At 39.4% G+C, this 27,184-nt stretch overlaps 1 protein-coding gene across 5 annotated transcripts in view; it reads left to right on the top strand.

Moving 5' to 3' along the window:
- The window catches only part of PPP6R2 (protein phosphatase 6 regulatory subunit 2), a 95,208-nt gene that overhangs the window by 54,366 nt on the left and 13,658 nt on the right, over positions 1-27,184 (top strand). For 2 of the 5 annotated variants that reach the window (XM_075273808.1, XM_075273809.1), the window contains exons 12-23: positions 12-76; positions 368-483; positions 1,689-1,774; positions 1,992-2,072; positions 2,302-2,399; positions 3,413-3,470; positions 6,174-6,295; positions 7,453-7,640; positions 11,589-11,754; positions 15,303-15,391; positions 16,267-16,471; positions 19,368-19,385. In XM_075273808.1, the coding sequence (XP_075129909.1) occupies positions 12-76; positions 368-483; positions 1,689-1,774; positions 1,992-2,072; positions 2,302-2,399; positions 3,413-3,470; positions 6,174-6,295; positions 7,453-7,640; positions 11,589-11,754; positions 15,303-15,391; positions 16,267-16,471; positions 19,368-19,385 (1,292 nt within the window). The remainder of the gene's footprint in view (positions 1-11; positions 77-367; positions 484-1,688; positions 1,775-1,991; positions 2,073-2,301; positions 2,400-3,412; positions 3,471-6,173; positions 6,296-7,452; positions 7,641-11,588; positions 11,755-15,302; positions 15,392-16,266; positions 16,472-19,367; positions 19,386-27,184) is intronic. The other 3 variants (XM_075273810.1, XM_075273812.1, XM_075273811.1) reach the window with 3 other exon arrangements.

Raw genomic sequence — 27,184 nt, 5'->3', positions numbered from 1 at the left:
ACCTCTTTCAGCTCTTTCATGAGTGTGGCTTGGTTCAAAGAATATTGGATGCATGGGAAACAAATGACAAGATTCAGTGAGTACTAGAAATAGTGTTACAACTTATCATATTTGCTTTTCAGTATTTCCGATGGTCAAATATATTTGTTGTGTCATAAATACAGTTTGGCCATTTGCTTATGTTAAATAATACCTACTATATCTTGGCCATTTCTTACAATTCATTATAGTATTACATTTATGCATTTAGTCTTCTTCAAAACTTTTTTTTTTTTTGTTGCATTGTGAGATGGGTGAGTGCATTTTCTCTGCTTCTGTGTATGCCAGCTTACCTTGGAAGTGATGTTCTAACTGTATTTGTATGCAGGGCTGAGGGAGGAATGAGGAGGGGAAACATGGGTCATCTAACTCGTATTGCCAATGCAGTTGTACAGAATATGGAGAAAGGGCCTATTCAAGCACAGATCAGTGACTTTATTACAGGTAATGCTTTTACGTAGCTATTCTTACTTATTATGACACATTATATACTGTAGATGTGGCTCTCAGTCACATCGGTTGCTGAATTATTTTTTGTAAGCTAATATACAATATCCTTTTTTTTAACCATTTTGTATAATATCTCATGATAGAATACTGTCCTTAGCTAGGGCAGCATATTTTGATGGCAGGTGTGTTTTATTTGGTTTATTGGACTCCCTGTCCTTCCGCCCCTTCTGATCTAATATTGATGGCTAATCCTAAGGATAGAATTCCAAGGCACTGGAGGTTTACAAAAGTTTTACATAAAGGAACACAAGTCGAAAATAGCATGTATGCTATTGATGTGATCTAACCTTAGCATAGGCCATCAGTATTATAAAAAAAAACAAAAACAACTTTCACTTTAATTAGAAATCCAAAAATACAGGCTGCATCTTATTACAGGAAGTAGTGAGTGATTTTATATTTATCCTGAGTAATTGCTCTTGTGTACATAAACCCAAAGAAAATATTGTTGGATAAAATATTTTGCTGAGCTTAATTGATATAAGTGGGATTTTGAGAAACTTGCATAAATTAAAAGTACTTTCCCATTAACTACTGAGCTGCTGCAGCGGTCCTACTGGCACCACAGTAAATTGTCATGTACGTTGTTCCTGTGACCAGTACAGCCAATCACAGGCTTCAGCAGTCACTTGAATAATGTATGTAGTATAGTCACTGAAGGACTATACCAAACCACCAAAGCAGGGCTGCCAGAGCGGCAAGCGATTTAACTGGTATGCTGTTTCATGTGATTTTCTGCTTTTGGGTGATTCTGGGTACCTCTAAAAAATGTATAATGTAATAGTTATGTGCTATCTTTTATGTTGGAAAGCCACCTAGGCAAGTGGCTTTAAATGTATAAGGTTGGCAGAACCCCTTTAATATATAATTTATACCCTATAGAGGATAAATCATGATTGGTGGATATCTGACTGCTTAGACCCCCACCGATCCTGAGAATGAGAGTCTGATTTCGCTGACCTGAAGGGACAGGCTAAACAGGTCCTCCTTTAGGAAAGGAGAACTGGATCCCCATTTTCAGGATCAGTGAGTGTCTGTGCAGTCAGGCTCTCACCAATCATGAAGTTATTCCATAACTTATAAGTAACATTGAAAGTAACATGTTCAAATGTTATGTTGCTCCCTTTTTATCTCCCTAGAACTTTCTGAGGACTGCAGGGGCAAGTGGGAAATCTTTGTTGAGGAGACATTGACTGAAACAAACAGAAGGAACACTGTGGACTTGGTAAAATTACCATCTCATTACTCATTAAGTTATTTTTTACCTGAGTAGCATACGTTATTGTGTCATATTCAGATCATTATACTGTAGTATGTTTTGTATACTTGAAATGTGTCTTCTGTGCATTATTTACATACCCATTTTTTCTTCCTTTGCCTCAGATATGGCATTATGCATTTTCAGGTACTTTTATCATATCGTATTTAATTGCAATTTATAGGTGAACACCCATCATCTACGTTCATCCAGTGAAGATGAAGATATTGACAGTGCTTTTCCTAATGAATTGTCTGTGCAGCAGGTAGGTTGTCCTTCTGGTTCATATCATTGGGTTCCACAACGTTTTTATCACATTTCCCAGAGTGTATAGCTATATACAGAATATCCCAGAACATATGTTTTGCCTTTTATTAAAATGAATATCTATTATTACTGCTTTGTGTTCTTAGAATTCTCACTGCCCTTTTTATATTGTCCATTTGTAAACCTTTTAAACTGCTGTTTGTTTGACCTTTGTTTCTGGATTTCAGGCTTTTTCAGACTACCAAGTTCAACAGATGACCTCTAATTTTGTTGACCAGTTTGGTTTTAATGACGAAGAATTTGCAGAGCAGGAAGACAACATTAAGTAAGTCACTTCCTTATCTTCACATTATGTAATTTCTCAAGCCACATGCCAGTTAAACTGTAGATTGCCACTTTCATTTGTGTGTTACTCCCCCCTTAAACTATATAAAAGTTGGTATGGAGAGAAACTAGCTTTAACAATATTGGATTAGCAGTGATCATGATTTGAACTCATAGAACATGATCTGCACCTATGCCATACACTTTAAGTGTGTGTGCATACGGTTTCTGCATAGTGAACAAGGGTAGTTTAAGTCCCACTTGCATAAAACAATTATTCAAGCCACAGTGGCTGTAACACATGATGGATGTTTTTTATCAAAACAGTCATTAGGAGGATCTGCCCCTCCATGGCCACAACTCTCTTATCTTTGTCTGATGTGTTGTAATTGAAAATGTAGTACACAGCTTTAAAGATGTCAAGAAAATGGACAAATGCAAATTTGTCTGTGCTTAAAGATAACTTTGAGGACCTTCCACCGATCAGCACAATGAATAACCGTAATGCCTACGTTTCATTTATGGTTTGCACATACACAATGCTATACATACTGTTTCGATGCTACTACAGCTCATTCTCTGTGAATACCTTTTGTCACTGAAGACTTGTTGTGGATTCTGTCTGGAATGAATTTTGGATTCCACTTTTAAATTCAGATGGAATCCTAAATTTAGACACAATCTGTGGCACATTGTGCACTAAAATGCGATAGGTAAGCTCTCTGGAACGTCACTAAAACAAATGCACATGCGAGTTCGCAGCACAAAATCAGGATCCAGCTGTGAATTTCTACCATGTATTTTCTTGAAAACCCATGATGTATTTGCCTATTGTAAAACTGGACCAAGCCCTTATAATTAAGAGTGTATACGCTGTTTTCAACTATTAGAATGGAATGTTTGTTTTCAGCAATTGGAATGACATACATTTTCTTAATTTTAATTTCAATATTCCCCTCAATATTTATTATTTTCAATAAAGCCATATAAAAGTTGCTTTCCTATGTCTTTTAGTGCTCCTTTCGATCGGATCACCGAAATTAATTTTAATATAGAAGCTGAAGATGAAAATGTAAGTACCATGGAATTTCTTCTCTTATTCATCTACAATACACAATAAATATTTCCACAGTTTTCGTAACTGAATACCTTTCAAACATTTTTTCTATTTACATTACATTTGTCTAGGATTAATGCTACATCAGGGTTCTTAACTGCTGGCTACATCTTAAAATAGTAGCCTGTGTAAAATGCGGTCTCCTCTGACAAAATAATGTTTAGAGTCTTAAACTGACTACACTACCAGCACAACAAACATTTAACAGATATGCAAAAAGAATAAGCAGGGCACTCACCAAGGTACTTAGTTAAAAATCATAGTCCTTTATTTCATCCTTCTTAAAACAGACTGCACAGGAAGAGAGGAAAAGCAACATTTCCAAGCTACGTCCGTTACGTGCACACAGCACTTCGTCAGGCTAAGTGTGCACGAAAGGGACGTAGCTTGGAAGTGTTGCTTTTCCTCTCTTCCTGTGTAATCTGTTTTAAGAAGGATGAAATAAAGGACTATGATTTTTAACGAAGTACCTTGGTGAGTACCCTGCTTATTCTTTTTGCATATTTGTATTCCTGTATATATATTTTTGAGGCAGAGAGAACCATCTGGTTGGCGATCGCCAAGAATATTGAAAGTATATGGTACACCCAGCACCTGACTTTTCCATTTGGACACAATTTATAACGGGCGGTGTAGGCTGTAATTCAAACGTGGTGCCGCTCATTAGTTTTTTCTTCATATAAACACTTAACAGAGATAACTTTGTTCTTTTTTGTTTAGTTATACTAAACCTTACTTTTATGTAAGAGTTAGCATTTTAATAGAATATATACACTGCTGAAAAAAATAAAAGTAACACTTAAACAACACAATCTAACTCCAAGTCAATGACATGTCTGTGAAATCAACCTGTCCAGTTATGAAGCAACACTAAAAACTTAATCTATTTCTCCTGCTGTTGTGCAAAAGGACCAGATAACAGATAGAAAAGGACTAGACAACAGGTAGAAATAATAGGCAATTAGCAGGACCACTCCTCTAAAAGGAGTGCTTCTGCAGACCATTTCTCTGTTCTCATCCTTTTTGGCTGTTGTTTTGGTTACTTTAGCATTTTGTCATTGCTCTCACCCCTAGAAGTAGCAAAGAGGAGCAGTGCCAGAGCCCTGCAAAATGACACAGCGGGGAGGAACGCCCCCTCCCTCTGCTCACAGTGCTCGTCCATAGACGAGTATTATCAGGAATGGAGGGGGCGTTCCTCCCCGCTCACAGCACAGCGCGATAGGTGCTGCTGTGGAGAATGACGCTCCTGACAGACTGTCAGGAACGCCCTTCTGACTGTAAAGAGCTATGGTACTGGGACTGATAGCTCTTTACCCGGGGCACAGATCGGGAAAGCCGACAGTGCACTGAATTCAGCGCACTGTCAGCTTTCCAGCAGTATATAGAACTGCCTGTGCCCAAACCCATGAAAGGTCCTCTTTAAATATCCATATACTGGCATGAAAGGAGATATACCAAATAATATTGCTAAAAAGCAAATAGGTGTACAATCCTTCAATGTAGTGCCATATAAACAATCCCCAATGAGATTAAATCACATAAATAAATCCCCCTTCAATAGTATACCATACCGCCTGTGGTGTGAAACGCTCGACATGCGTTTTGTCCAAGAAGATGGACTTTGTCACTATTTCTCACTATTGCACCATACTTATCTACCTCCTCAGTATTGTGTCCCTAACCACCTGAGTTTAGGTATCTTCTGGTATTTAGCTATTATGTCCCCCTGCTATATGTATGTTAAGTTATGTTATTTGTATTGTGAATTTCATTTTATTTTTGCATTAATAAAAATGGTTAGTTCTATATATATGTTTTTTTGTGTGTAGTTTCTCTTAGTATGTGTGTGTATATATATATATATATATATATATATATATATATATATATATATATATAGTTAGTTACTAGTCTCTGCCCGCGACTTCGTCTGTGTGTTGTTTATATTCCTTCCAACATTACATTGAGCACAAGAGAGCATATTAAAGGGAGTCTGTTCTCTCTAAAATACCTCTCGAACCATTAATAGTGCTGTATAGGGGTCTTTGACAGGAGCAGAAACATACTTTAGTGCCCACATAGCAATATCCTTTTTTTCTGAATCTACAAATGCGTTGGGGACTGACCTGATTTTTCCTAGTTTTCCCACAGTTCTTTCTTTCTTTCTTCTACAATGTTGTTCATTCCCTATAGCTGTGAATAGCATTTTAAGCTTCAGCTGTCTGTAGGCAAATCAGACCATTTCTCAACATTGCATAGTTATAAATGGATGATTGTATTTTCATTGCTTCATCAGTATGTGGCATGCTCTGTGAACCTATTGTCCAATCACCTTATCATCAGTGTGACCATTCTGTCTTCAGCTTTATAATAGAGATGTTGCTTTTCAGTGTAATCCTGCTTGTGATGAATAAGAATTGATCTCTACAAGAAGCATAAGATTATTATGAAGCTCAGGATCCAAAGAAAAATTGCCAAAAGTGTTTTAAAAATGTCCTAAACAATAGGTTTAAATAGGTGATTTTCAAATGAGAAATTCCTGTTTAAGAATGAGGGTTAGCCGTAAATGTCTGTAGTGAGACACCCCTTTTAAAGCAAAAACCATGAATATAGGATGGAACAGGAAGCAAATTTTATAATCATTACATTTTTTTTAAGCCTAATGCTGCCCTATTTGAAGCCTGCTGCAATGAACGTATTCAGCAATTTGATGATGAAGAGGAGGATATTTGGGAGGAAAAGGAGATTGGTTATGGAACACAGGTTAAGTCTAGAACTCGGTAAGTAACAAACATATATCAGTTACTTTCCTCACTCCACAAAAACCATCAAACTGAGTTTTTTTTTCCTGATATCTCCCTTTAACATATTCATTGGAGAAAACTAAGGTCTGATTATTTCATTAGTTTAGGCAAAGCTCTAGGCAATGCCCTCGTGGTTTGGATGGTATTCATCAGTGTCATTGAATGAAAATAAACCCCCTCATCCTAGAATTCTTTCTTCTTCAACTTCCTCTGTTTTATATAGGCGCCCTATACTAATTTACTTACTTCAATCTGATATCTTATGATGTTAACAGTCTTTTGGTTAGTTTGACATGCAGCAAATGTTTGATTTAAATTTACTTTAGGTGTTATTTGGATGGCATACTAATGAAAACTAGGGTAAAGGAGCGTTCCACAGTTTAGTCATTGGAGCACACTGCTAGCCTGAACTATACAGCACACAGACTAAGGCTAGGTTCACACCTGTGTTCGGTGGGTCCGCTTGGGAACCCCCCATCCCCAAAGGGAAACCTAATCCACATAAAAAAGTGGTTACCTTCGGAAACCCGTGGACCTCTTAGACTATAATGGGGTCCATGTGGTTTTCGCTCGTTTTCCGAAAAATGCGTAAAGGGGTACAGAATCCCCGAACGCAATACAAGCGCTGGTGTGAACCCAGCGTAAGCCTGCAAACCAACTTGTCACTGAAAGTGATGGGGAGTGTAGCCAGGAGAGCAAGTGAAAACCATTAGATGGGAGAACCTATTTAAAAACCCAATTCTCATGATTGCTTTGAGTCCTAATGGTCAAACTCCAGCTATCAGACACGTATCCTCTATCCTATACAGTAATCTTTTTTTTTTTAATGTAGATTGTGAGATATATCTTCCTATCAGTATGTCTTTGTAGAATGGGAGGAAATCCACGCAAACACGGGAAGAACATACAAACTCCTTGCAGATGTTGTTCCTGGTGGGATTCAAACCCAGGACTCCAGCGCTGCAAGGCTGCAGTGCTAACCACTGAGCCACCGTGTTGCCCTCCTATACAGTCATCTTATGGTGTTCTGACTCCTGTGATACAGAGTAATACAAAATGTGTTTCCCTAAAAAATGAAATCTTGAGGGATAAGTGTTTTTGGCCCTCTCCATTCATTGATCTGTTATTTTAAGCTGCAGGTTTGGAGTATCACAGTCTTCCGAGGATTCATCACGCAGTGACTTGGAGAATGGAGAGCCTGAGGGCAGCCCTGCAAATGATGAAGAAGGGCAGGAGGACTGTCATAATGCAGAAACACCGCCAAATCTTAGCCCAATCAGTGGTAGTCCTCCCACACATAGAGATGGTACAACTCCAGAAGGTAAAGAGTAAAACTTTTTTTTGAATTGAAATAGGCTCTTTTGCTAGTAAACATATACTTACAAATTTAAAGAGTATCTTTTCACACAACTTTTGATTTTTTGTAGAATTTGTGTCATTAATACATTTTGTAATATATTTTATTAACATATTTTGCCTCCTTTCTGTGAAATCCTCCATAACTTTATTCATTCCCTTGCTTCTGTATTAAGAGCTATTCCTCCCTCTCACTGAGTTATTGTGTATGTTGTATGTGTTTGGAGTATGGGCTGTGTAAAATGTAGAGAAAATAAGGGTAGGGAAGGGTCACTTCAAATAGTTATACCTTGGACATTATAAAATGTACAAACTTGCTTTTGGTCTCATATGAAAAAGGAGGTTGCACTGCTATCTATATTATTTCCAGCGATATCACTGGTTGAAAACACAGTCGGGATTAGGATATTTATATGCAGCTGCATTTTATATATGATATGAATATCCTAATCCCCACTGTGTTTTCAACCAGGGATATCTACGGAGAAAATATAGATAGAACTACAACCTCCTCTTTCATATGATGCCAAAAGCAAGTTTGTACATTTTATAATGTCTGAGATATAACTGTTTGAAGTGAACCAGTTTAATATCTGGGATCCATATTATCTCCAATCTCTACCTTCAACCATTTCAGTATCGGGCCAATTTCTCTGGATCAGGACTAAACACATTTTCAGGTTTTTATCGTGTGTGCGGTTTTGAGGGCTATAGCATTTTATCATTTGTGTTCTTCAACTAATTTCTGCATATTTCTTCAGCGACACTTAAGATTTTATTTTTATGGTTATATTTTTGCATGTCTTTTAATTTTACATTTTTTTACCTGGGAAAATATAAACAAAAAGTGGACAGAAAACATGTCTGTTTTTCACTTTTCACTTTTTTATTTAATAGAACAAAATGCTATTAAAAAAAACTTTTAAAAATAGTTTTTCCTCTCCATTACAGTAATTTTTATTTTGTATTGTGTCATCGGGGGGAAGGGGGGTAGAACCTGTGATGTGGGCTCTTATTGGTGCTTTTTTTTTTTTACTTTTATTTTTCTATTTTTTATTTATTTATTTATTTATTTATGTATTTATTTATTTATTTATTTTTACATCTTATCCCCTTAAGATCGTAATAGACCTTTGGAGGCATGTGAGCTCTATTGTTTTGGTAGCAGAGGGTGATTTCCCCTGTAACTGGGGCTGACACCTTAGCCCCAATACAGGAGGAATGTAGCCTCCTGCCCATCACTACTGAGCTGATCTGGGTCTTCTAGGATTCAGCAGCTCTAACAAATCTTCTCCTGAAGGACGAAAGGAATAAATAGTCCGCGCTTGCCAAGATGTCTTCAAGTTCAAAACCATTTACATAACACGTTTCGGAGCTCATATGCTCCTTTTTCAAATGTATTATTTGGTGTCACTCATCACTCATTGAGCTGTAGTAACAGTGGGCTCCCCGCTTCTGCAGCTGCACGTTTTTTGTGCAGCTGCTTAAAGCTGTAAGAACATACCGATATGTCCTTGCAGAACAAGACAGGGACCGCCCGTACATATATAGTCTGTGGGTGGTCTGTAAGTGGTTAAATTAGTCTGTTATTACATATTACAGACAGCAGCTGCAAATGTCAGCTGTACTACCACTGCTCCATAATAATTGGTAAAACACAGATTCATGGGTGATATTAAGACAGAACCATATTTTCATATTTCTGTTCATGAGATCAGCTTTCATTGTTTATTGTTACACTGGCATTTCCTCAGGATGGATAGGGATGATACATAAAATTTACCCAATATTTTTTTTTAAAACTGTGACATTTTGTTCAGATGCTGGTATCTAAGCAAGGTAAATGGAGATACATTCCTTTATTCTTGCTTTTGGTGTATATGAAGGATCCAGGTCACCTCCTGCTCCTGTTGTAGGGAGGCGGGCCTTTCCACAATGGGAAGGGCCTTTCCACTCCAAGAACCATTCTTGATTCCCTGCTTCCTTGGTGTTATGGGTTTTTTCTTGGAGAGACCTCCCCTTTCAATGTTCTCAGCACGGCTTTCTATTTGCTAAAGTTCCCTTTCTTCTCTGCATGACGCTATCACAGACCAGGGACAGAAGAAGCTTCTGGTCCAGTCTGCATCTTCATGTCTGCCCTTGCAGTTAAATAGACTTCTTTACTCCTCAAATGGGAGAAAGTAACCCGAGTTGGTTTGTAGCTTAGTGAGCCATTGTTTTCTCCAGAGTCAGGTGGCTTCCAGGGTAGCAGAGAGCACTCAGACTGCTTCCTGCATCATGGGGCTTTCTGCGGTCCTTCTGGACAGTCCCATGTGTCTCCTCTTCTTCAGGGAAGAAAATTCTCTCCTACGTCTTGCCAATTACTTGGCAACCTGGGAACATCTTTCCCTTTTTTCCCAGACCATCTAGGTTGTCCTACAGATTATTTCATTCAGTCAAGCCAGACCTTCCTTGTCCTTCCAGTTTGTGATCTCTTCTTTGTGAACTCATTTCCCATAGCCTATGCTTGCAGCTGGGAAACTTTTTTTGTCCACATCTTCAATACATGTCCCTTTTACAGAGTTGTTTCTGTCCTCCTGCTCAGTCGAATAAGTTCTCCCTGGGCACACCTATCCTTCTTCCAGTGGCTAGAGATTCTCTCTACTACGGAGAGAATTTTGCCTGCCTGCCTGTTTGGCTACCCATCTTTCGGATGCCAGACTCTTGGGTACAAAATCATTTTTTGTTCCCTCACTGTCTTTTAATGATAATTGGAGATAATAGCTGGCCTCAGCATAATATCTCAAACGAAGAGTCTTCTTTCACATCACATCTTTGTCAAGGTTTAACTGAGAATCCCATGCAATTTCAACCATGTAGTCGCATGTGTCTCTTACAGCAGGCCCTGGTGCTTTCTGTTTTTCTTCCATGGGCAGCATGACTCATTCCAGCTCATGTGCTGTTCTTTTGCAGTTGGGAACTATGGGTTTTAATCTAAATTGATCTGGAGGATTGGACATCTGCTTCTAGTTCCATACTCTTTGCTGAGAACAATGAATTGGTGGGGATGGTATGTGTTGAGCCCCCAATGATAAGGCAAGGCCATCAATGCCCAGTCTAATGTTCTTTTTAATTCCTGTCACAACAGTGAGATACTGATTTGTATTGGATTGCCAGCACAAATGCTGGAATCACTCCACCTCTGGGTGATGGAACCAAACTACTGAACGTCAGACAGATAAAGTGAACACTCCAGGAGTGAACAGAGAACAACAGTAATATGTAGATATAAGAGCCCCTTTTTTTTTTTTTTTTTTTTTTTTTTTTTTATAAATAAATATAATAATTCCACCAGTCCCCAGGGCTCCAGTCTCCCCCAGCGCGGTTCAGTCCTGCTGCTCTGGTGTTTTCTTCAGGCAGAAGTGCCTTCCACACATGACCAATGTGGCCTAAGCAAAGGACACAGGATGTCGATACCTGTGAAGTCCAATGTATTTTCCTTAGGCCGCTGAGCCTGCTGTTTGGCCTCAGCGCCATTGAGGCTAATCAGCAGTCGAAGGAAAGGGACATGGGACGTCACAATGCAGCAGGGACTTACACTGGAAGAAAACACCAGAGCCGCAGGACTGGTCCTCCCTGGGAGACACCAGAGCATCGTGGACAAGTCAATATGTTGTTTTTTGGGTTTTTTATTTTATTTTTTCATGGTCTCCGGCCTAATACAAAAAAGGTTATCCTGGACAATCCTGTTAACATGAGACTACACCACCTGTCAACCGTCCATAGTTTACAGGATCCCATGGCGGCATCAGTGGTCCTCTAGGACCAAACAGTTAGGCAACTAGGCTGTTCTGGGACCAAAATTGGAAGTCACAATTCCACACATGATACAGTTTCCAATTTTATTTATTTAGTTATTTATTTTTATTCTAAGAAACTGGATGGACTGCCGTGTTTGATGAGCATGTGAACTCCAAACCTCCAACCCCATGTGTAGCCTTGGATGTAGGTTCTAGTGTGTGGGATGCACCTGCTCCAGAGACATCCACTCCTGAGGAAAAGGGATGGGCCAAGTTTACAGATTTTCAACCTTTTTGTTGGTAAGTTGTTCAGGAAACAAGCTTGATAAATGTTGGTATTATTTTGCTTCTTGTATATGATGTATGTCAAGTTTACTCAAGTCTAATATTTTAGCCTCATTACTTTGAGCAGTAACTAACTTTAATTAATTGCATGATTAATCTTTTATATGACTGTAAAAACTAGCTGGAGGGGGTAATTGTCTGAACGCTGGTGATATTGGGTCTACAGCGTTTTTCACAGCCCTTCATAGCCCTGAAAATGGTCAGGAGACTGTAGGGAAAGCGTGCTTCTGGTAGACACGGGTGTAAATTCTTCCCTGCTAGAACCATCGACACTTACCTCCAGACCCAAGAGATCATGATGTCTTATAATCATGAGAGATCATGAGAGATCGGATTTCTCCCGGGAGCCTGAGCCCGGAGCTCCCTGGCTTTACACCTTTACCACCGGCCCCTACAGAGCCTATGTTTATAATGGCCCCTGACACATCTTCTCCTGCAGCACTTATGTCACCTGCCACTAATTTTCCTAGTCCCCAACATCAGGCAGCCTACTTTTTAATCACGGACAGAATGGCTCCATCAGTAATGGAGGCTAACCCACCTCAATTAAAGGCGCTTCCAGAGCACCCTCCGCTGCTCCTAGCAGAACCTTTTACGTCTCCTGGCTCCTCACATCTGTTGGACTTTGCCAATGATTCTTTGCTAGACTCCTGCCCTTTTGAATTCCCACTATGCCCTCCCTGTGCACCTTCCCTAACCTGATGACTTGAGCTCTAGACATCTGTGCCTACTGGAAGCTCACAAGCAGATTACTGTGCGGTCCCCTTTGATTTTCACTCCAGAGACCCTTTCCCGTAACCGGTCTGTTTCATCTGATTCTAACGTCCCTTCCTCTTGCGCCATATCTAACAATTGCGTACTAAACAGGACTATATACGATGTCTGTAAACAAGAAATCGCTGTTGTCTGCCAAGATGCTGAACAAGTCACTCAAAGGGTGGACCAGCTTGAAAATGATCATAACACAACTCGCACTGTGGCTCAGACCCTCCAAAAACAAGTGACTTGTCCTCCATAGACATAGCCTTATCATAGGAGACAACAGAGGTAGCAGACACATTAGAATACAGGGCATAATAAAGTCTACAGGGGAAGAGAACATTCTTGTTAAACTACTTCATCTCCTCAACTCGATCCTGGGTGGCCCGCAGGACTACCCAAACCAACTTCTGGCAACCTGAGAGACATTATTTGCTGTGTCACTGAACTTCAGCTTAAGGAAAATATAATGGCCAAAGCCAGTAACTCCAGTCAGATTGACTTCTTTGGAGTACCAGGATCTCACTAGTTCACTACAGAAGAGTTGGATGAGGTGCTGATGGTCCTATATTCATATTTTATCAACTCACATGGTCAGGATGTTTAATAGCTTTATGTCAGATTCAGTGATGCCAGGGTCTATGCTCCACTCTCATGTATCAATAATTCCGTAGCCAGACAAAGACCCTCAGGAATGCTCTCTCTCCCTTTTGAATTCAAATTTGAAGATCTTTATGAACATCCTGGCAGACCGTCATAGCTTATGGTTGCCTCTCTTGATTCATTAGGACCAGGTGGGTTCTGCCCAATGCCATCAGGCCGGTGACCGACCTTGTGGAGGTGGCAAACCAGGGGAAGGTTGAGACGCTTTTCTTAGATGCGTAGGAGGCCTTTGGCCATCTATCCTGGCCATTCATGTACAGTGCTGTCCACCATTTCAGGCCTTTCCCCAGGCTGCACCTGGAGCCCTGGTTTAGTTGTTGCATGCCCATTGTTCTACCTTTCCCATTTTGAATGGCAACTGGCAGGGATGTCCCCTATCCCCTCTATTGCATTTTATTAGCATTGAACCCTTAGCTGCACGGGTCAGACTTGGACAGAGGTGGAAAAACTTTGGCTAGTCCCATTTCATCCAAGCACCTTAATATGGAGCCTATAACTATTGCCAAATTTTGCATTATTGCACAGCCAGACTGGGTGCAGATCCTCTATCTTGACCTTCGCCCTTTCAACACCTGTGTATTGATGGACCAAGCATCCTGGGTCTTACATCCAATATTCACAGTATCCTGCTGGAACAAGTCACCTCCCTCATACCTAAACATGCTTATGTGGCCAAATGAGAGCGGTATGTAGACTGAGCTCTTGCCCCCTCTTTATGGTCAATCATCTGGTCTCTCGCAAAGAATATCTATAGATATGTCCAATATTGTGAGAACTAAAGAAATCTATTAATGTTGTAGTTTCACACCTCAGAGGTCCTCCATAGATTAAGTCTCTTGATTCCTGTTGTTTGTAGGAGGTGTGGTAGTCCAGGTGGATCCATATTCTTCCTGTTTTGGACGGAAGTCCATTGCATGCCCCATGCAATTTTAGATAGAGACTTCCCCTCCTTTGTCAGGAGCTGTACCTCCTTAATCTTTTTCAGTCCACGGGAAAAATGTCTGCTAGGCTGCTCCTGCATGTTTTAACGGGAGCTAAATTCCTTATAGCACTATTTTGGTAGCAAACAGGTCCACCATCTCGCCTTTATCTATATGCCAGACTGAAGGATATGTGATCATTAGAATGACTTACAACTTCCATACATGGCATCATAGACAAATTTCTAACCCTATGGACTATCTGGGACACTTATTGTTCTATCTCTTGAGTATGCAATATACTTTCTTTGTGTAATGCACTACTAGTACTGTACTTGTACTGTTCTTTGTTCTGGTAAGTTGTTCTTGTCTTTGTTCTTTTATCTGTGTAAAATTTGTGTATTGGCAAAATCTTGACCACCCAGCGATGATGCTGAGCTATGAGGAACGCCCTTCTGGCAGTGGGGAGATATCGGTGCTGAAACTAACGGCACTGATATCTCTTCCAGCAGGGCACAAACTGGGGAAGCTGACAGTGTGCTGAATTCAGCAGTATATAAAACCACACTTTCATAAGGATATGAAAGATCCTCTTTAATATTTTAACCCCCCCCAGTAAATATGTAAACTGAAAATGGTGAAAGGAAGCCCAAAACATTCACTTTTCTATGGCCTGCAGGCAAACAGGGGAAATTGATGATGTTCTTTAAAGCTTCTTGGACTTGAACAGTCCCCTTTTGTATTCAGCCCACTCACAAGGAAGTAATGTTAGGAAGCTGATGCCTGGCGAGCTTATTGTAGAAGCAATAGTGGGAAAAAGAAATGTTGCCAAAATTTAAAGTAAATGTATTTTGAAGACTCCACATGCAACGATATGCCAATCTTGATACTTAAAATAATTTACAGTACTATGTAGGGCATGTTTACATGTTCAGGTTTTCAAATGCAGTTTCTGAAGCTGAAACCAGGAGGAGATTGAAAAACTATACAGTAGTACACGTCCTCAATGATCCACACCTGGTTGTAGCTTCAAAATCAGCATATGAAAACCGGAATGTGTAAACACACCCTTAAGGGTTCTTTCATTGTCTACTAATTAAACAAAATTAGAATGGAACACTTGTAAAGATGTTCCTTATTCATCATTACATCTTTTCATAGTTCTGAATCTGGTCCCCGATGCAGTTCGCCTGTAGATACTGAAAGCAGTGCCTCTGAGGGACATACCAAGCAGAGTCAGGAAAAATTCTGTGAGTATACATTTGAGTGATGTTCAAAGCCAACTAAATTAACCAAAATTGTTACTACCTTAGGGTATGTTCACACAGTTTTTTTTGCAGGCAGATTTTGACATGGAATCCGCCTTGAAATCTGCCTGCAAAAATGGCTTCCATTGACTTCAATAGGAGCCACTCACTTTTTTTCCCGCTAGCTAGTAAGAAGAGACACAACCTATCTTGACGCAGATTCCATGGCTGAGTCAGGTGTGGCATCTGCGGCTTGAGACGCTCCTGTTTAGGCCCATTCATTTACTTCCAGTGTAATGGACAGTAGTAGGTGCAGCACCAACAGGGGTACTCCTGTGTAGTATGTATAATGTAGTATGCTTTCTATTTAAGCTCTAATCACAGAGTAGGCATGAGCAGGTTTCTGGTTGGGTGTATAGTTGCTGGATGGCTTGTTATATTCATTGGAAATGCTAGATTATAGAGGCAGCTAGTTAAATGCATTTTGGGGGACATACAAAAAAAACCCCTTTATTATCCCAGTCAAAGTTCTGAAATAAATCCTATTTATAACCTCAAGACAATCCGTGTTCTTACCCTGAACTTTCAGAGTCAACAAAAAAATGCCCGTGTTCATGGTAGATATTCCCTCCATTGGGACCACATAGATTTACAAAGTGCTGGTAAATGTTTTCTTTTGATTTTGATGATCTTTCCTATGAAAACTGTTTTACCAACCACGTGCAACATGTAAAAAGGCCGCACTCCTCATGTGGTTCACTGAGCACACTCTCTCGTTTTCCTTACTCACAGTTTATTATAATGAAACTAAACAAAATTCCATTACAAGTGTCATCTTTTGCCCTCATTTGCATTCATTTTTCTTGTTGTCTGGACAGTCACTGCCACATCCCCATGTGTGTGGAATGTTTGTGTAGCTAGAAAAGCACCAGTAACTGGTTCGGATAGCAGTTCCTCTGGTGGCTCTGACAGCGAGGAAGAAGACAAGAACAATATTATTACTGAAACCATAAGCACTGGAGCTGGACATGAGACTATCCGACTCACTATGGACACCAAGAATGAGAAGGCTACATTTAGTAGGTAAATGTATATGTTTGATGTGAATAAAAAGGTAATAAAGGTAAATAAATATGTTAATTAAAAAAAAACATAGTTCAGAAACTAAAGGTAAGTCCACACATTAGATGTTTTGTTACATGCTGATCATGACACACGTTTTACTGCAGTTGCCACCTCATGCAACACAGTGTAAACATACATGCAGCTGTAAACAGACTCAGGTCTTTGGATTGGAACTTGTGCTGAAATCCTAGGACGAATCCACAATGTGCATTCACCCTCAGTATTTGACACATGCAAAACTGAACAAGTGAATAAAGAAATCCACACATATAATAAAATAGATCACAATTTATTATATACTCCAATTAAAATGTAAGCAATCAAACAAAAAATAGAACGGAAAGAAATAACAAAAAGCAAAACATAGCCCGAGTAAGACAACATCTGGATGGGAACTGCACAATAATTATAGTATCATGTATACCGATTGTGGATGCATTAAAGTAACAGATAACAATTTGTTTGTCATGGATATGTGAACATATAGGTAATATATATATATATATATATATATATATATATATATATATATATATATACACACACACACACACACACACACACACACACACACACACACACACACATTTTTTTGTATAAAAATTCACCATAAATGAGACAAAAATGTCTCAAATCACATATATCCACCCCGTATTAAGTGTAATCATCACATGGGAGAAAAAAACACTACGAAACAAACATCAAGTGCTATGAAAAAATACAACCACAATGAAAAGCAGTACCTACATGAGTGCAGTCACCTATCAGGAACCAGAGGTTAGGTGTCTCAGTGTAGATCTAACTTAAATAGGGATGCATTAAAAGTCTGCTAGAAAGAAAAGTATATGTAGCAGCACTGTGAGAATTTGAACTGTAAGTTTTTCACACATCACATCACTGAACCACCAATATAGGAACAGTGGGGGGGGGGGGGGGGGCAAAGAAGGGGTGTTTCTTTAACTAAGTATACAGTTAATGCCACAATACATTTTGAAAGAGTAATTAATCTTTTGACCACCGATTTTCTGGCAGAATTTGTGTAATTAATAAATGTTGCAATATACTTCATGATTGAATTTTGTCTCCTACCTGTGAAATCCTATTCTACTGTATTGGTTCACTTGTTTTCCGTTTTTAGAGATTAAATCTGCGCACTACTTTTCACTAGGTGTATGAGTAGGCAGGCTCTTGTATAATGTTGGAAGTTGAGACTAGAGGGGTGTTCACTTAAAACAGATATAATATCCTGTATTTATAATGGAGAACAGTGCTTCTGGTGTCATTTGACAGATGAGATTTCAACTTTAATATGACACTAAGAATACAGTTCCACCTGTAAAATTTCCAGAGAAATCACCATTTGTCTCCTCACACATACTGCTCTCAATCCCAACTCTGTTTACGACTGATATCAACTCTGGAATTAATACAGTTAGAAATATGGTCTTGAGAGCTGAGCATATCTTCTTTCAAATGCCACAAGAAGTACTGTTTTAGGTTTTACAGTGTTCGAGATATACACATGTGGACAAAGTATGGTTGAAAAGCAATGTCAGTGCTGTCTGGAGCAGATCAGATAATATGCAAATGCTTGTACACAATGGATCTGTGTGTTTACATAAAGAGATAACAGACCTGGCTTTATCAGCAATATAAAATTAACTGAGATAAGCTGCAGCCAAGAACAGTTTAATATAGTATGTGAACATAAATTCATAACAGTCATGAAGCCATATCATTTACCGGGAAAAAAAATTGCCTGTTAATCGAGGTTACAAACTATCTATGTGCCAAATTTCATCCAAATCCGTTCAGCTGTTTTTGTGTGAAAGAGTAACAAACACACAAACTTTCACATTTATAATATTAGTAGGATTACTTTTGTCAGATTCAATTCTGTAAGGTTTATTTCTGTGACCATTGTGGTTTTTTATTTCATTAAACGAGGGGCACCAACAATTTTGTCCATGTGTGTAAGTGGTTGAATAAACCCCCCCCCCCCCTCTTTCCATCTAACTTTCCTGCATTATACAAGAGCTCTCCATATACTTAGTGAAAGCAGTGTATAGAATTAAGCTTTCAATATAGAAATAAGGGAAAGCATGATGAACTGCAAGGTTTCACGGTAAGGTGTCAAAATTCACCAGGGGTGGGTACACACAGCTTATTTTGTAAAGTTTGAAAAAGCAGCCTCTAAAGCACCTCTGGGTTTTTTTTTTTTTTTTTTAAGTTTTCTAAATTTGGCACATATTTTTGAAGTGTATTTTTGAGCATTTATGCCTAAAGATAGGGCAGGGGGCTTCTTTTTTAGCTAACAGAAGAAAATCAAAAGTTTAATTACGCTTCAAAACAACTCATGGCTCACTTGTGCATAGGCCCAAGTCATACACTTGTTTCTCTCTTTATCTTGCTCTTTTGCTGGACAGCCATTTTGTTTTATCTCATGTAGTTTTAGAATCACATCTAAATACATAAAACTAATGAACGACCTGCAGGAAAATAGAGAACCAGTGATTTCAGAACACTGCTCTGAAACAGCAAAAGCTAATGGGGAAACTATTGATAATATAAACAATTGTGCTTTGCTAAGGGTAATCCTACCTGTGCTGTTAGTACTTTATGCTAGTGTGCCAAATAGTTTATTCATGCGTGATAAGTTTGAGGTTTATAGTTCATTTTTGTTACTAAACATAAGTTTCATACATTTAACTCATTCTTTTGTGTATGAACACCGGAGCTTACCTCATATTTGATCTGTCCTCACTATTTATTTTTCTGTTTCCTCTATTTTTTTCTCTTGTGTCATACTCCGTCTTTCTCCCTTGTCTTCTCTCCTGTTGTGGTTACTGCTCAGAATCTTTACACCTGCAGGGTATGTACAGCATGCCAGGAAAGGATTCAAGCACCTCAAACACCCAAAGGAGCAGGGAGAGTCTCATTTCTCTTTACCACTGTCATTATATTGCATGGTTAACGCTCATTATACTATGTGTAACTGATTCACCACGTGTCCAACACATCAACTCATGACATTACTATTTATTTATTGTATAATTTTACCAGTCATAGACCAGCCTCAATAACTATATTATTATAACATGCATTCAGAAGACTTCTAGCTGACAGGACAGCTCCCGATAAAGGGGAGGGGGGGGGGGCAATTTAACATTTTTGGGGAAAAGGAGAGTCCTGGCTTGCCATGCCTGCGATAAGAGTGAACTCTGATCACAGGCATTAGGTCCAGGTGTCAACTGTACAATACAGAGTGGCTGCCAATTCTGCTGCACAGATCATTTTTTAAAGATCTGGTATCCTTTATATTAGTACGGTGGTGTATTATATACAGTACTAAGTATAATGAAAGTGGCACAGTCCTTGACACACATCCATTTTGCACCAAAAAATGCTCCACTTTTCTGACTTCCTCACTACTATTGAGAAAAGTGGACCAAGCAGCGGATCAAGGCAAGCTGGGGTCGGGACGCTTTAGCTTGACAGCTATACTTATGCCACTTTTCTGGTGCAAGTTATATGTGAACTGTAGCCCAGTTCATGGCTGGTTTAAATTTCCAATCTAACACACAGGTCCTCCAAAGATGTGACAAAATTATTAAAGGGGTTTTCCTATCTCCCTCTATCAATAGATTTCCTTCTATCTTTTCTGCTCAATTCCTGTATTCTTCAGCAAGCTGGTGAGCGGGTTTTTGACTGATGAACCGGCACACCATGAAGTACCTCAATAGATTTAGACATTGTATTTATCATGAGATTATTTATTGTCATTAATAGAAATCTAATATAAATGCAGTTCAAATAATAAGCACAGTAAATGTATATTATATTACACATGGCTGGAGAAAACATCTACAGAGAACAGACTTGCAATAAACTCAATAAAATCTGTGTTTACATAGAGAGATAAAACACTGTCCAAGCCCTTATCAGCAAACTGCAATTAGCTGAACTCATTGTCCTGACAGCAGAGCAGCAACAAAACTCAGACCCCCTTTCTGCCATGTGTTTTAAATCATATAAGCATATCCTTAAAATATTGTAGTGGAGTGTAGCATCTGTTCACCAAGTTATCGCTATACGTAGAGTAGAGAGTGAGTGCTACTTGACTAATTGCTTAGTCCTGTAAGGTTTTGGAACAGCTATTTACAAATAATGTCATACCATGTGAGATACTGTTACAGGCGACACCTACAGGCTAATACACAGTTAACTGTAACATAAATTAGTGAGACCAGAGATCTGCAAATACATTTGATACTTTTCTTTTTTTTGGCTTTGCTGGTCACTTAGTAATGTTTAACTATTGGAAAGATTGCGATGGAACTGAATAGAATTGACTCTGGGCTAAAGAAGCTAAACAAGATTAAAGTATATTTATCCTAACATAATTATGGAAGACTTTTTACTGTATAAATAATTATCAAACTTCAAAAATCATATTATATCTTCAGAACCATATGCAATGCAATTTCTAGAATTTGGCTGACAGACAATATCTTCTCTGATTGGTAAGGGAGGTGGTACCTTTAAATGGGCACATGTGGGACATCTTAACAGTTAGATTTTGTTATGCAGTTCTGATTTTTGCAATTGCTGATTTCAAGTGCATAAGGAGTGTCAATCGACAATATAACAACTTGATGAGCACTGGTTTAAAGAGAGTCTGTCAGCACAAATTTTAGATATAAACTAATCACAGTACCTTGAAGGGCTGACAGTAAAGTTTACAATCATGTTTTACTTTATTCGGGACTTCTGCTCTAGTCTTTTAAAAATCGTCCTTTTATCTCTATGCAAATGAGCAATAAAGGGCTTTAGGGGCGTTGTTTTGCATCAATGGGCTTCACTATCTGCTGCTGCTAACTGCTGTTCTGCTCTGCCCGCTAACTGTAGTGTGGATGACTGATGCACCCAGAAATGAAGCTGGCTTCAGATGGGAAAAGTGAGAGGGTGGTGATTTGAACTTTTAATTCTTTTTAATTTTTTTAACATTTTTTTTCATTGCATTTATTAGACCCCCTGTTAATGCATTGCAAAATATTGGCATTTGTATGACAGGCTGGGTAAAGTACCGTATTTTCCGGACTATAAGGCGCACATAAAAACCTACGATTTCCTCAGAAATCGTAAGTGCGGCTTATAGTCCGGTGCGGCTTATATATGGATGGAAGCGGCGGCAAAGTCTGCGTGCCGCTTCCATACATACATAAAAGGCACCGTAAGGGTGCATTCACACTACCGAACGCCGGCGTGTATCACAGCCGTACACGCCGGCGTTACAGCAGGGCTGCCGGACACTTCCTATTCATTTCTATGGGAGCAGGCATGCGAGCGCTCCCCATAGAAATGAATGGACAGACACTTCCCATTCATTTCTATGGGAGCCGGCATGCGAGCGCTCCCTATAGAAATGAATGGAAAAAAGCAGTCCATTCATTTCTATGGGGAGCGCTCGCATGCCTGCTCCCATAGAAATGAATAGGAAGTGTCCGGCAGCCCTGCTGTCACGCCGGCCTGAAACAGAACGTGAAACTTACCCAGCGGTGCAGGGCGGGCATTCAGGCCTCCTCTGCCTCCGATGTTCCGTCCTTCTCCTCCGGCGCTCGCTGATAATGGCCGGGGCGCATGCGCAATATCATAATGCTTCTACTGCGCATGTGCCCTGGCCATTATCAGCTTGCGAGCGCCGGAGGAGGACGGAACATCGGAGGAAGAGGAGGCTTGAATGCCCGCCCACCCTGCACCGCTCGGTAAGTTTCACATTCTGTTTCAGGCTTTTATTTTAAAACGGGGGGGTGGGGGGGGGTAGTTTAATCTAACGTTTACGGTTGGGCTCTATCAGCATGATTTTGCTGATAGAGCCCCTCCTCGCCTGCCGAGCGCTTCCAATAGAAGCGGCTGGCACGCGGGGGGTTAAGCGGCCGCTGGCAAAGTCTGCCTGCCGCCGCTTTCAATAAGATATAATGCGCACCGGACTGCGGCTTATAGTCCGGTGCGCCTTATATATGAACCGAGACGGACTATAAGGCGCTCATGGGCAATGCGGCTTATAGTCCAGTGCGCCTTATAGTCCGTAAAATACGGTAATCGTCATACAAATGCATGCCAGACCAGCATGTAAGTCTTCAATAGCTGGCATGGCAGTGGGATACTGGCCCTGGATCTCACTATGGTTGCCGGTGATCCTCGGCAAAATGGTGGACACTGATCGCAGCCATTAGCGATGGGTATATGTTGTATAATATTGAGTGGCTCCCATATTTAAATACCTAACAGCCATCATATGATTATGGAGGATGTCAAGAAGGGGTTAAATATGTTTATGGGAGAATCCCTTTAATTTAGTATAGCGAAAATGTTAAGGATACAGTAAAAGTAGCCTCACATTGTGCAAATGGCATCATATTCTACGAGTTATTATTTATTATTTTGTTTACTTTTATATTCTGCAGCACTTTCACAGATCTTGTCAACACTGTCCCATATGTGGCTTAAAATCTAAATTGCCAATAAATTTAATACAGCAGGAAGTGTGTATTTTGTAATGCCTGTCATATACAGTAGCGAGATGCATGTAACAAAATAGAGAATCTTTATCTGCAACTTACAGAACATTCAGGAAGTATTTATTTTCACCACTTACGACACAGCAATTTTCAGATTTTTGTGTTTTCTTTCTTCACTCTCCAATAACCAGAACTGTCTAATTTTTCTAGTTTCAAAGGCAATTTGTTTGCATTTAAAATTGCATATCAAATTATAATTATTGGCGCCATTTAATATTCCATATGATGTACTGGAAAGTCAGAATAGATTAGAACAGGAAAAAATGCAGTTGTCCAATTTTCTTAAAGATTTTGTTTTTACAGCTTTCACCATGCAGGCAAAAAGACATCTATATTCTGTGGGTCTATACAGTGATGTCAAATTTATATAGTTTGTTTTAATACCTTTACTAAACCTCTAAACTTTGAAAAATATAAAAATATCACCCCATTGCCATATTGTGACACTCATATTATATAATATATATATATATATATATATACACACACACACAGTGGGGCAAAAAAGTAGTCAGTCACCAATAGTGCAAGTTCCACCACTTAAAAAGATGAGAGGCGTCTGTAATTTACATCATAGGTAGACCTCAACTATGAGAGACAAAATGAGAAAACAAATCCAGAAAATCACATTGTCTGATTTTGTAAGAATTTATTTGCAAATTATAGTGGAAAATAAATATTTGGTCAGTAACAAAATTTCATCTCAATACTTTGTTATATATCCTTTGTTGGCAATGACAGAGCTCAAACGTTTTCTGTAAGTCTTCACAAGGTTGGCACACACTGTTGTTGGTATGTTGGCCCATTCCTCCATGCAGATCTCCTCTAGAGCAGTGATGTTTTGGGGCTGTCGCTTGGCAACATGGACTTTCAACTCCCTCCAAAGGTTTTCTATAGGGTTGAGATCTGGAGACTGGCTAGGCCACTCCAGGACCTTGAAATGCTTCTTACAAAACCACTCCTTCGTTGCCCTGGCGGTGTGCTTTGGATCATTGTCATGTTGAAAGACCCAGCCACGTTTCATCTTCAATGCCCTTGCTGATGGAAGGAGGTTTGCACTCAAAATCTCACGATACATGGCCCCATTCATTCTTTCATGTACCCGGATCAGTTGTCCTGGCCCCTTTGCAGAGAAACAGCCCCAAAGCATGATGTTTCCACCCCCATGCTTTACAGTAGGTATGGTGTTTGATGGATGCAACTCAGTATTCTTTTTCCTCCAAACACGAAAAGTTGTGTTTCTACCAAACAGTTCCAGTTTGGTTTCATCAGACCATAGGACATTCTCCCAATACTCTTCTGGATCATCCAAATGCTCTCTAGCAAACTTCAGACGGGCCCGGACATGTACTGGCTTAAGCAGTGGGACACGTCTGGCACTGCAGGATCTGAGTCCCTGGCGGCGTAGTGTGTTACTGATGGTAGGCTTTGTTACATTGGTCCCAGCTCTCTGCAGTTCATTCACTAGGTCCCCCCGCGTGGTTCTGGGATTTTTGCTCACTGTTCTTGTGATTATTTTGACCCCACAGGGTGAGATTTTACGTGGAGCCCCAGATCGAGGGAGATTATCAGTGGTCTTGTATGTCTTCCATTTTCTAATTATTGCTCCCACAGTTGATTTCTTCAATCCAAGCTGGTTGCCTATTGCAGATTCAGTCTTCCCAGCCTGGTGCAGGGCTACAATTTTGTTTCCGGTGTCCTTTGACAGCTCTTTGGTCTTCACCAAAGTGGAGTTTGGAGTCTGACTGTTTGAGGGTGTGCACAGGTGTCTTTTTATACTGATAACAAGTTTAAACAGGAGCCATTACTACAGGTAATGAGTGAAGGAAAGAGGAGACTCTTAAAGAAGAAGTTACAGGTCTGTGAGAGCCAGAAATCTTGATTGTTTGTAGGTGATCAAATACTTATTTTCCACCATAATTTGCAAATAAGTTCTTACAAAATCAGACAATGTGATTTTCTGGTTTTGTTTTCTCATTTTGTCTCTCATAGTTGAGGTCTACCTATGATGTAAATTACAGACGCCTCATCTTTTTAAGTGGTGGAACTTGCACTATTGGTGACTGACTAAATACTTTTTTGCCCCACTGTATGTATATATATATATATATATATATATATATATATATATATATATATTCATATTCGTGTACGGTGCTGTGAAAGGGCTATTTTTTAGTGAAGCAAGTTGTAATTGACGATCTAGAGGGCTGTGATTGAGACCAAATAGGTGGCGCCAATATGCTACTGCTATTGAGACACTGCTCACAGCTGTTAGCATGTACCATCTGCATTATATAGCAGATACCCACCACTAAGGGCCCCTTCACATGGAGTTTACGCTCCGTGTATTCTGTCTACGTGCCGTGTATTCTGTCCATTTTACACGTGTAAAAATACATGTGTAAAATGTAATTAGCCATTGAGTTCAATGGCTTGTTCGTATAACGCGCGTCTTTTTGCGCGTGCGTAGACGCTCGTTGTACGAACAAAGACATTGCACTCAATGGCTAACTACATTTTACACGTTTATTTTTACATGTGTAAAATGGACAGAATACATGGAGCGGGGCCACACGGTGGCTCAGTGGTTAGCACTGCCGTCTTGCAGCGCTGGAGTCCTGGTGTTCAAATCCCGCCAAGGGCAAAAAAAACCATCTGCAAGGAGTTTGTATGTTCTCCCCGTGTTTGCATGGATTTCCATCCCATATTCCAAAGACATACTGATAGGGAAAAATGTACATTGTGAGCTCTAGGGCTTACAATCTTCATTTAAAAAAAAAAAAAAAAAAAGAATACATGGAGCGTAAACTCCTTGTGAAGGGGCCCTAAGTATGGAGAGGACACAGATCACCATGACATAACAGTATCTACATACCGTAACCTATAAAGACACTGAAAAATTTGGTTTGCAAAAACTTGTGCAAATGTATTAAAATACAAGTATGGCCAGGCATCCAACTGTAACAAGATTCCTGGTGGTTTTATATTTTTTATATATTTTACTATAACTATAAAACAAATACTATAAAGTGAGTGTTCTTCCAAACAGTATGAGGAGTACAAAAATAGTCACTGGATTATCCCTTTAAATGCTGCAGCAATTCTTCATCAGCATTCTGGTTCATGGTGTATTTTTAATACATTTCCACAAAAATCTAAAAAACTGATTTCTCTGTCATTTTGTTTGAAATTTGATCTTTATTTTAGAATAAGACTGTTATCCAAACATTTTTTTGCGAAAGTTTAGGTGTCTGAATATTTACTGAATTCACTGCATTTTAAGAACAGTTTGTATTTTAGCTTTTATATTATTCTTCCAGCTTCTAACACATGTTTATATGTACAATCAGTTGTCTGACTTTGGACAAATAATGGGTTCTATAACTTCACTTACTGTGGTAGCTCATAAAGTTATGAGATGATCCTCTGAGATTCTCCCTTCTCCTGGCAAGCGTTTGAAGTGCCCTGAAGGTTTTCAGGATACCAGTCTGCTTGAACTGCATGCTTTTATATATTTCACATTGTTTGTACTGCTTTGCATGGGGCGCATGGTTATAACAAAGAGGAACAGCTAGCTTTTGTGAAGTTTACATATCAGACTCTATAGAAGTTATTTCAACAAATTATTTTTGAAAATTGATTAGACTTGTCAAGCATTTTGTCACTGAAACTTGCAATTTGCATGCACCTTTTTTGAACACTATATAGTGAAGTCTATATAATTTTAACATTGTGTATATGTATGTAGACAGTGCAGCTATATTAAGTAAAATTTAAAGAAACACTCCAGGAAATGTTTTAACTGCCTATATAGTACAACTTATTAACTAAAAATTATTAAAGAATAATATAGATGCTCTTGTGTAAACAGGCTTGGACTGGTCCACTGGGGTAAAGATGAATCCCTCGGTGGGCCTCATGCCTTTACACAGGGCTGGCGTTAGTGGGGGAGGCAGACTGGGTAGTTGCGCGGGGCCCCTCAGGATCGCCGGGAACCCGGAGTCAGGATGGACCACATCGATAACAGAAATGGGCCCGGTAACATGTGCAGTAGGGCCCTGTTTACAATAAAAGCCTACCCAGGGGA

The sequence above is a fragment of the Leptodactylus fuscus genome, chromosome 5 (assembly GCF_031893055.1).
Source record: "Leptodactylus fuscus isolate aLepFus1 chromosome 5, aLepFus1.hap2, whole genome shotgun sequence".
NCBI classification, from domain to species: Eukaryota; Metazoa; Chordata; class Amphibia; order Anura; family Leptodactylidae; genus Leptodactylus; species Leptodactylus fuscus.
This window is presented reverse-complemented; position numbering and strand designations above follow the sequence as displayed.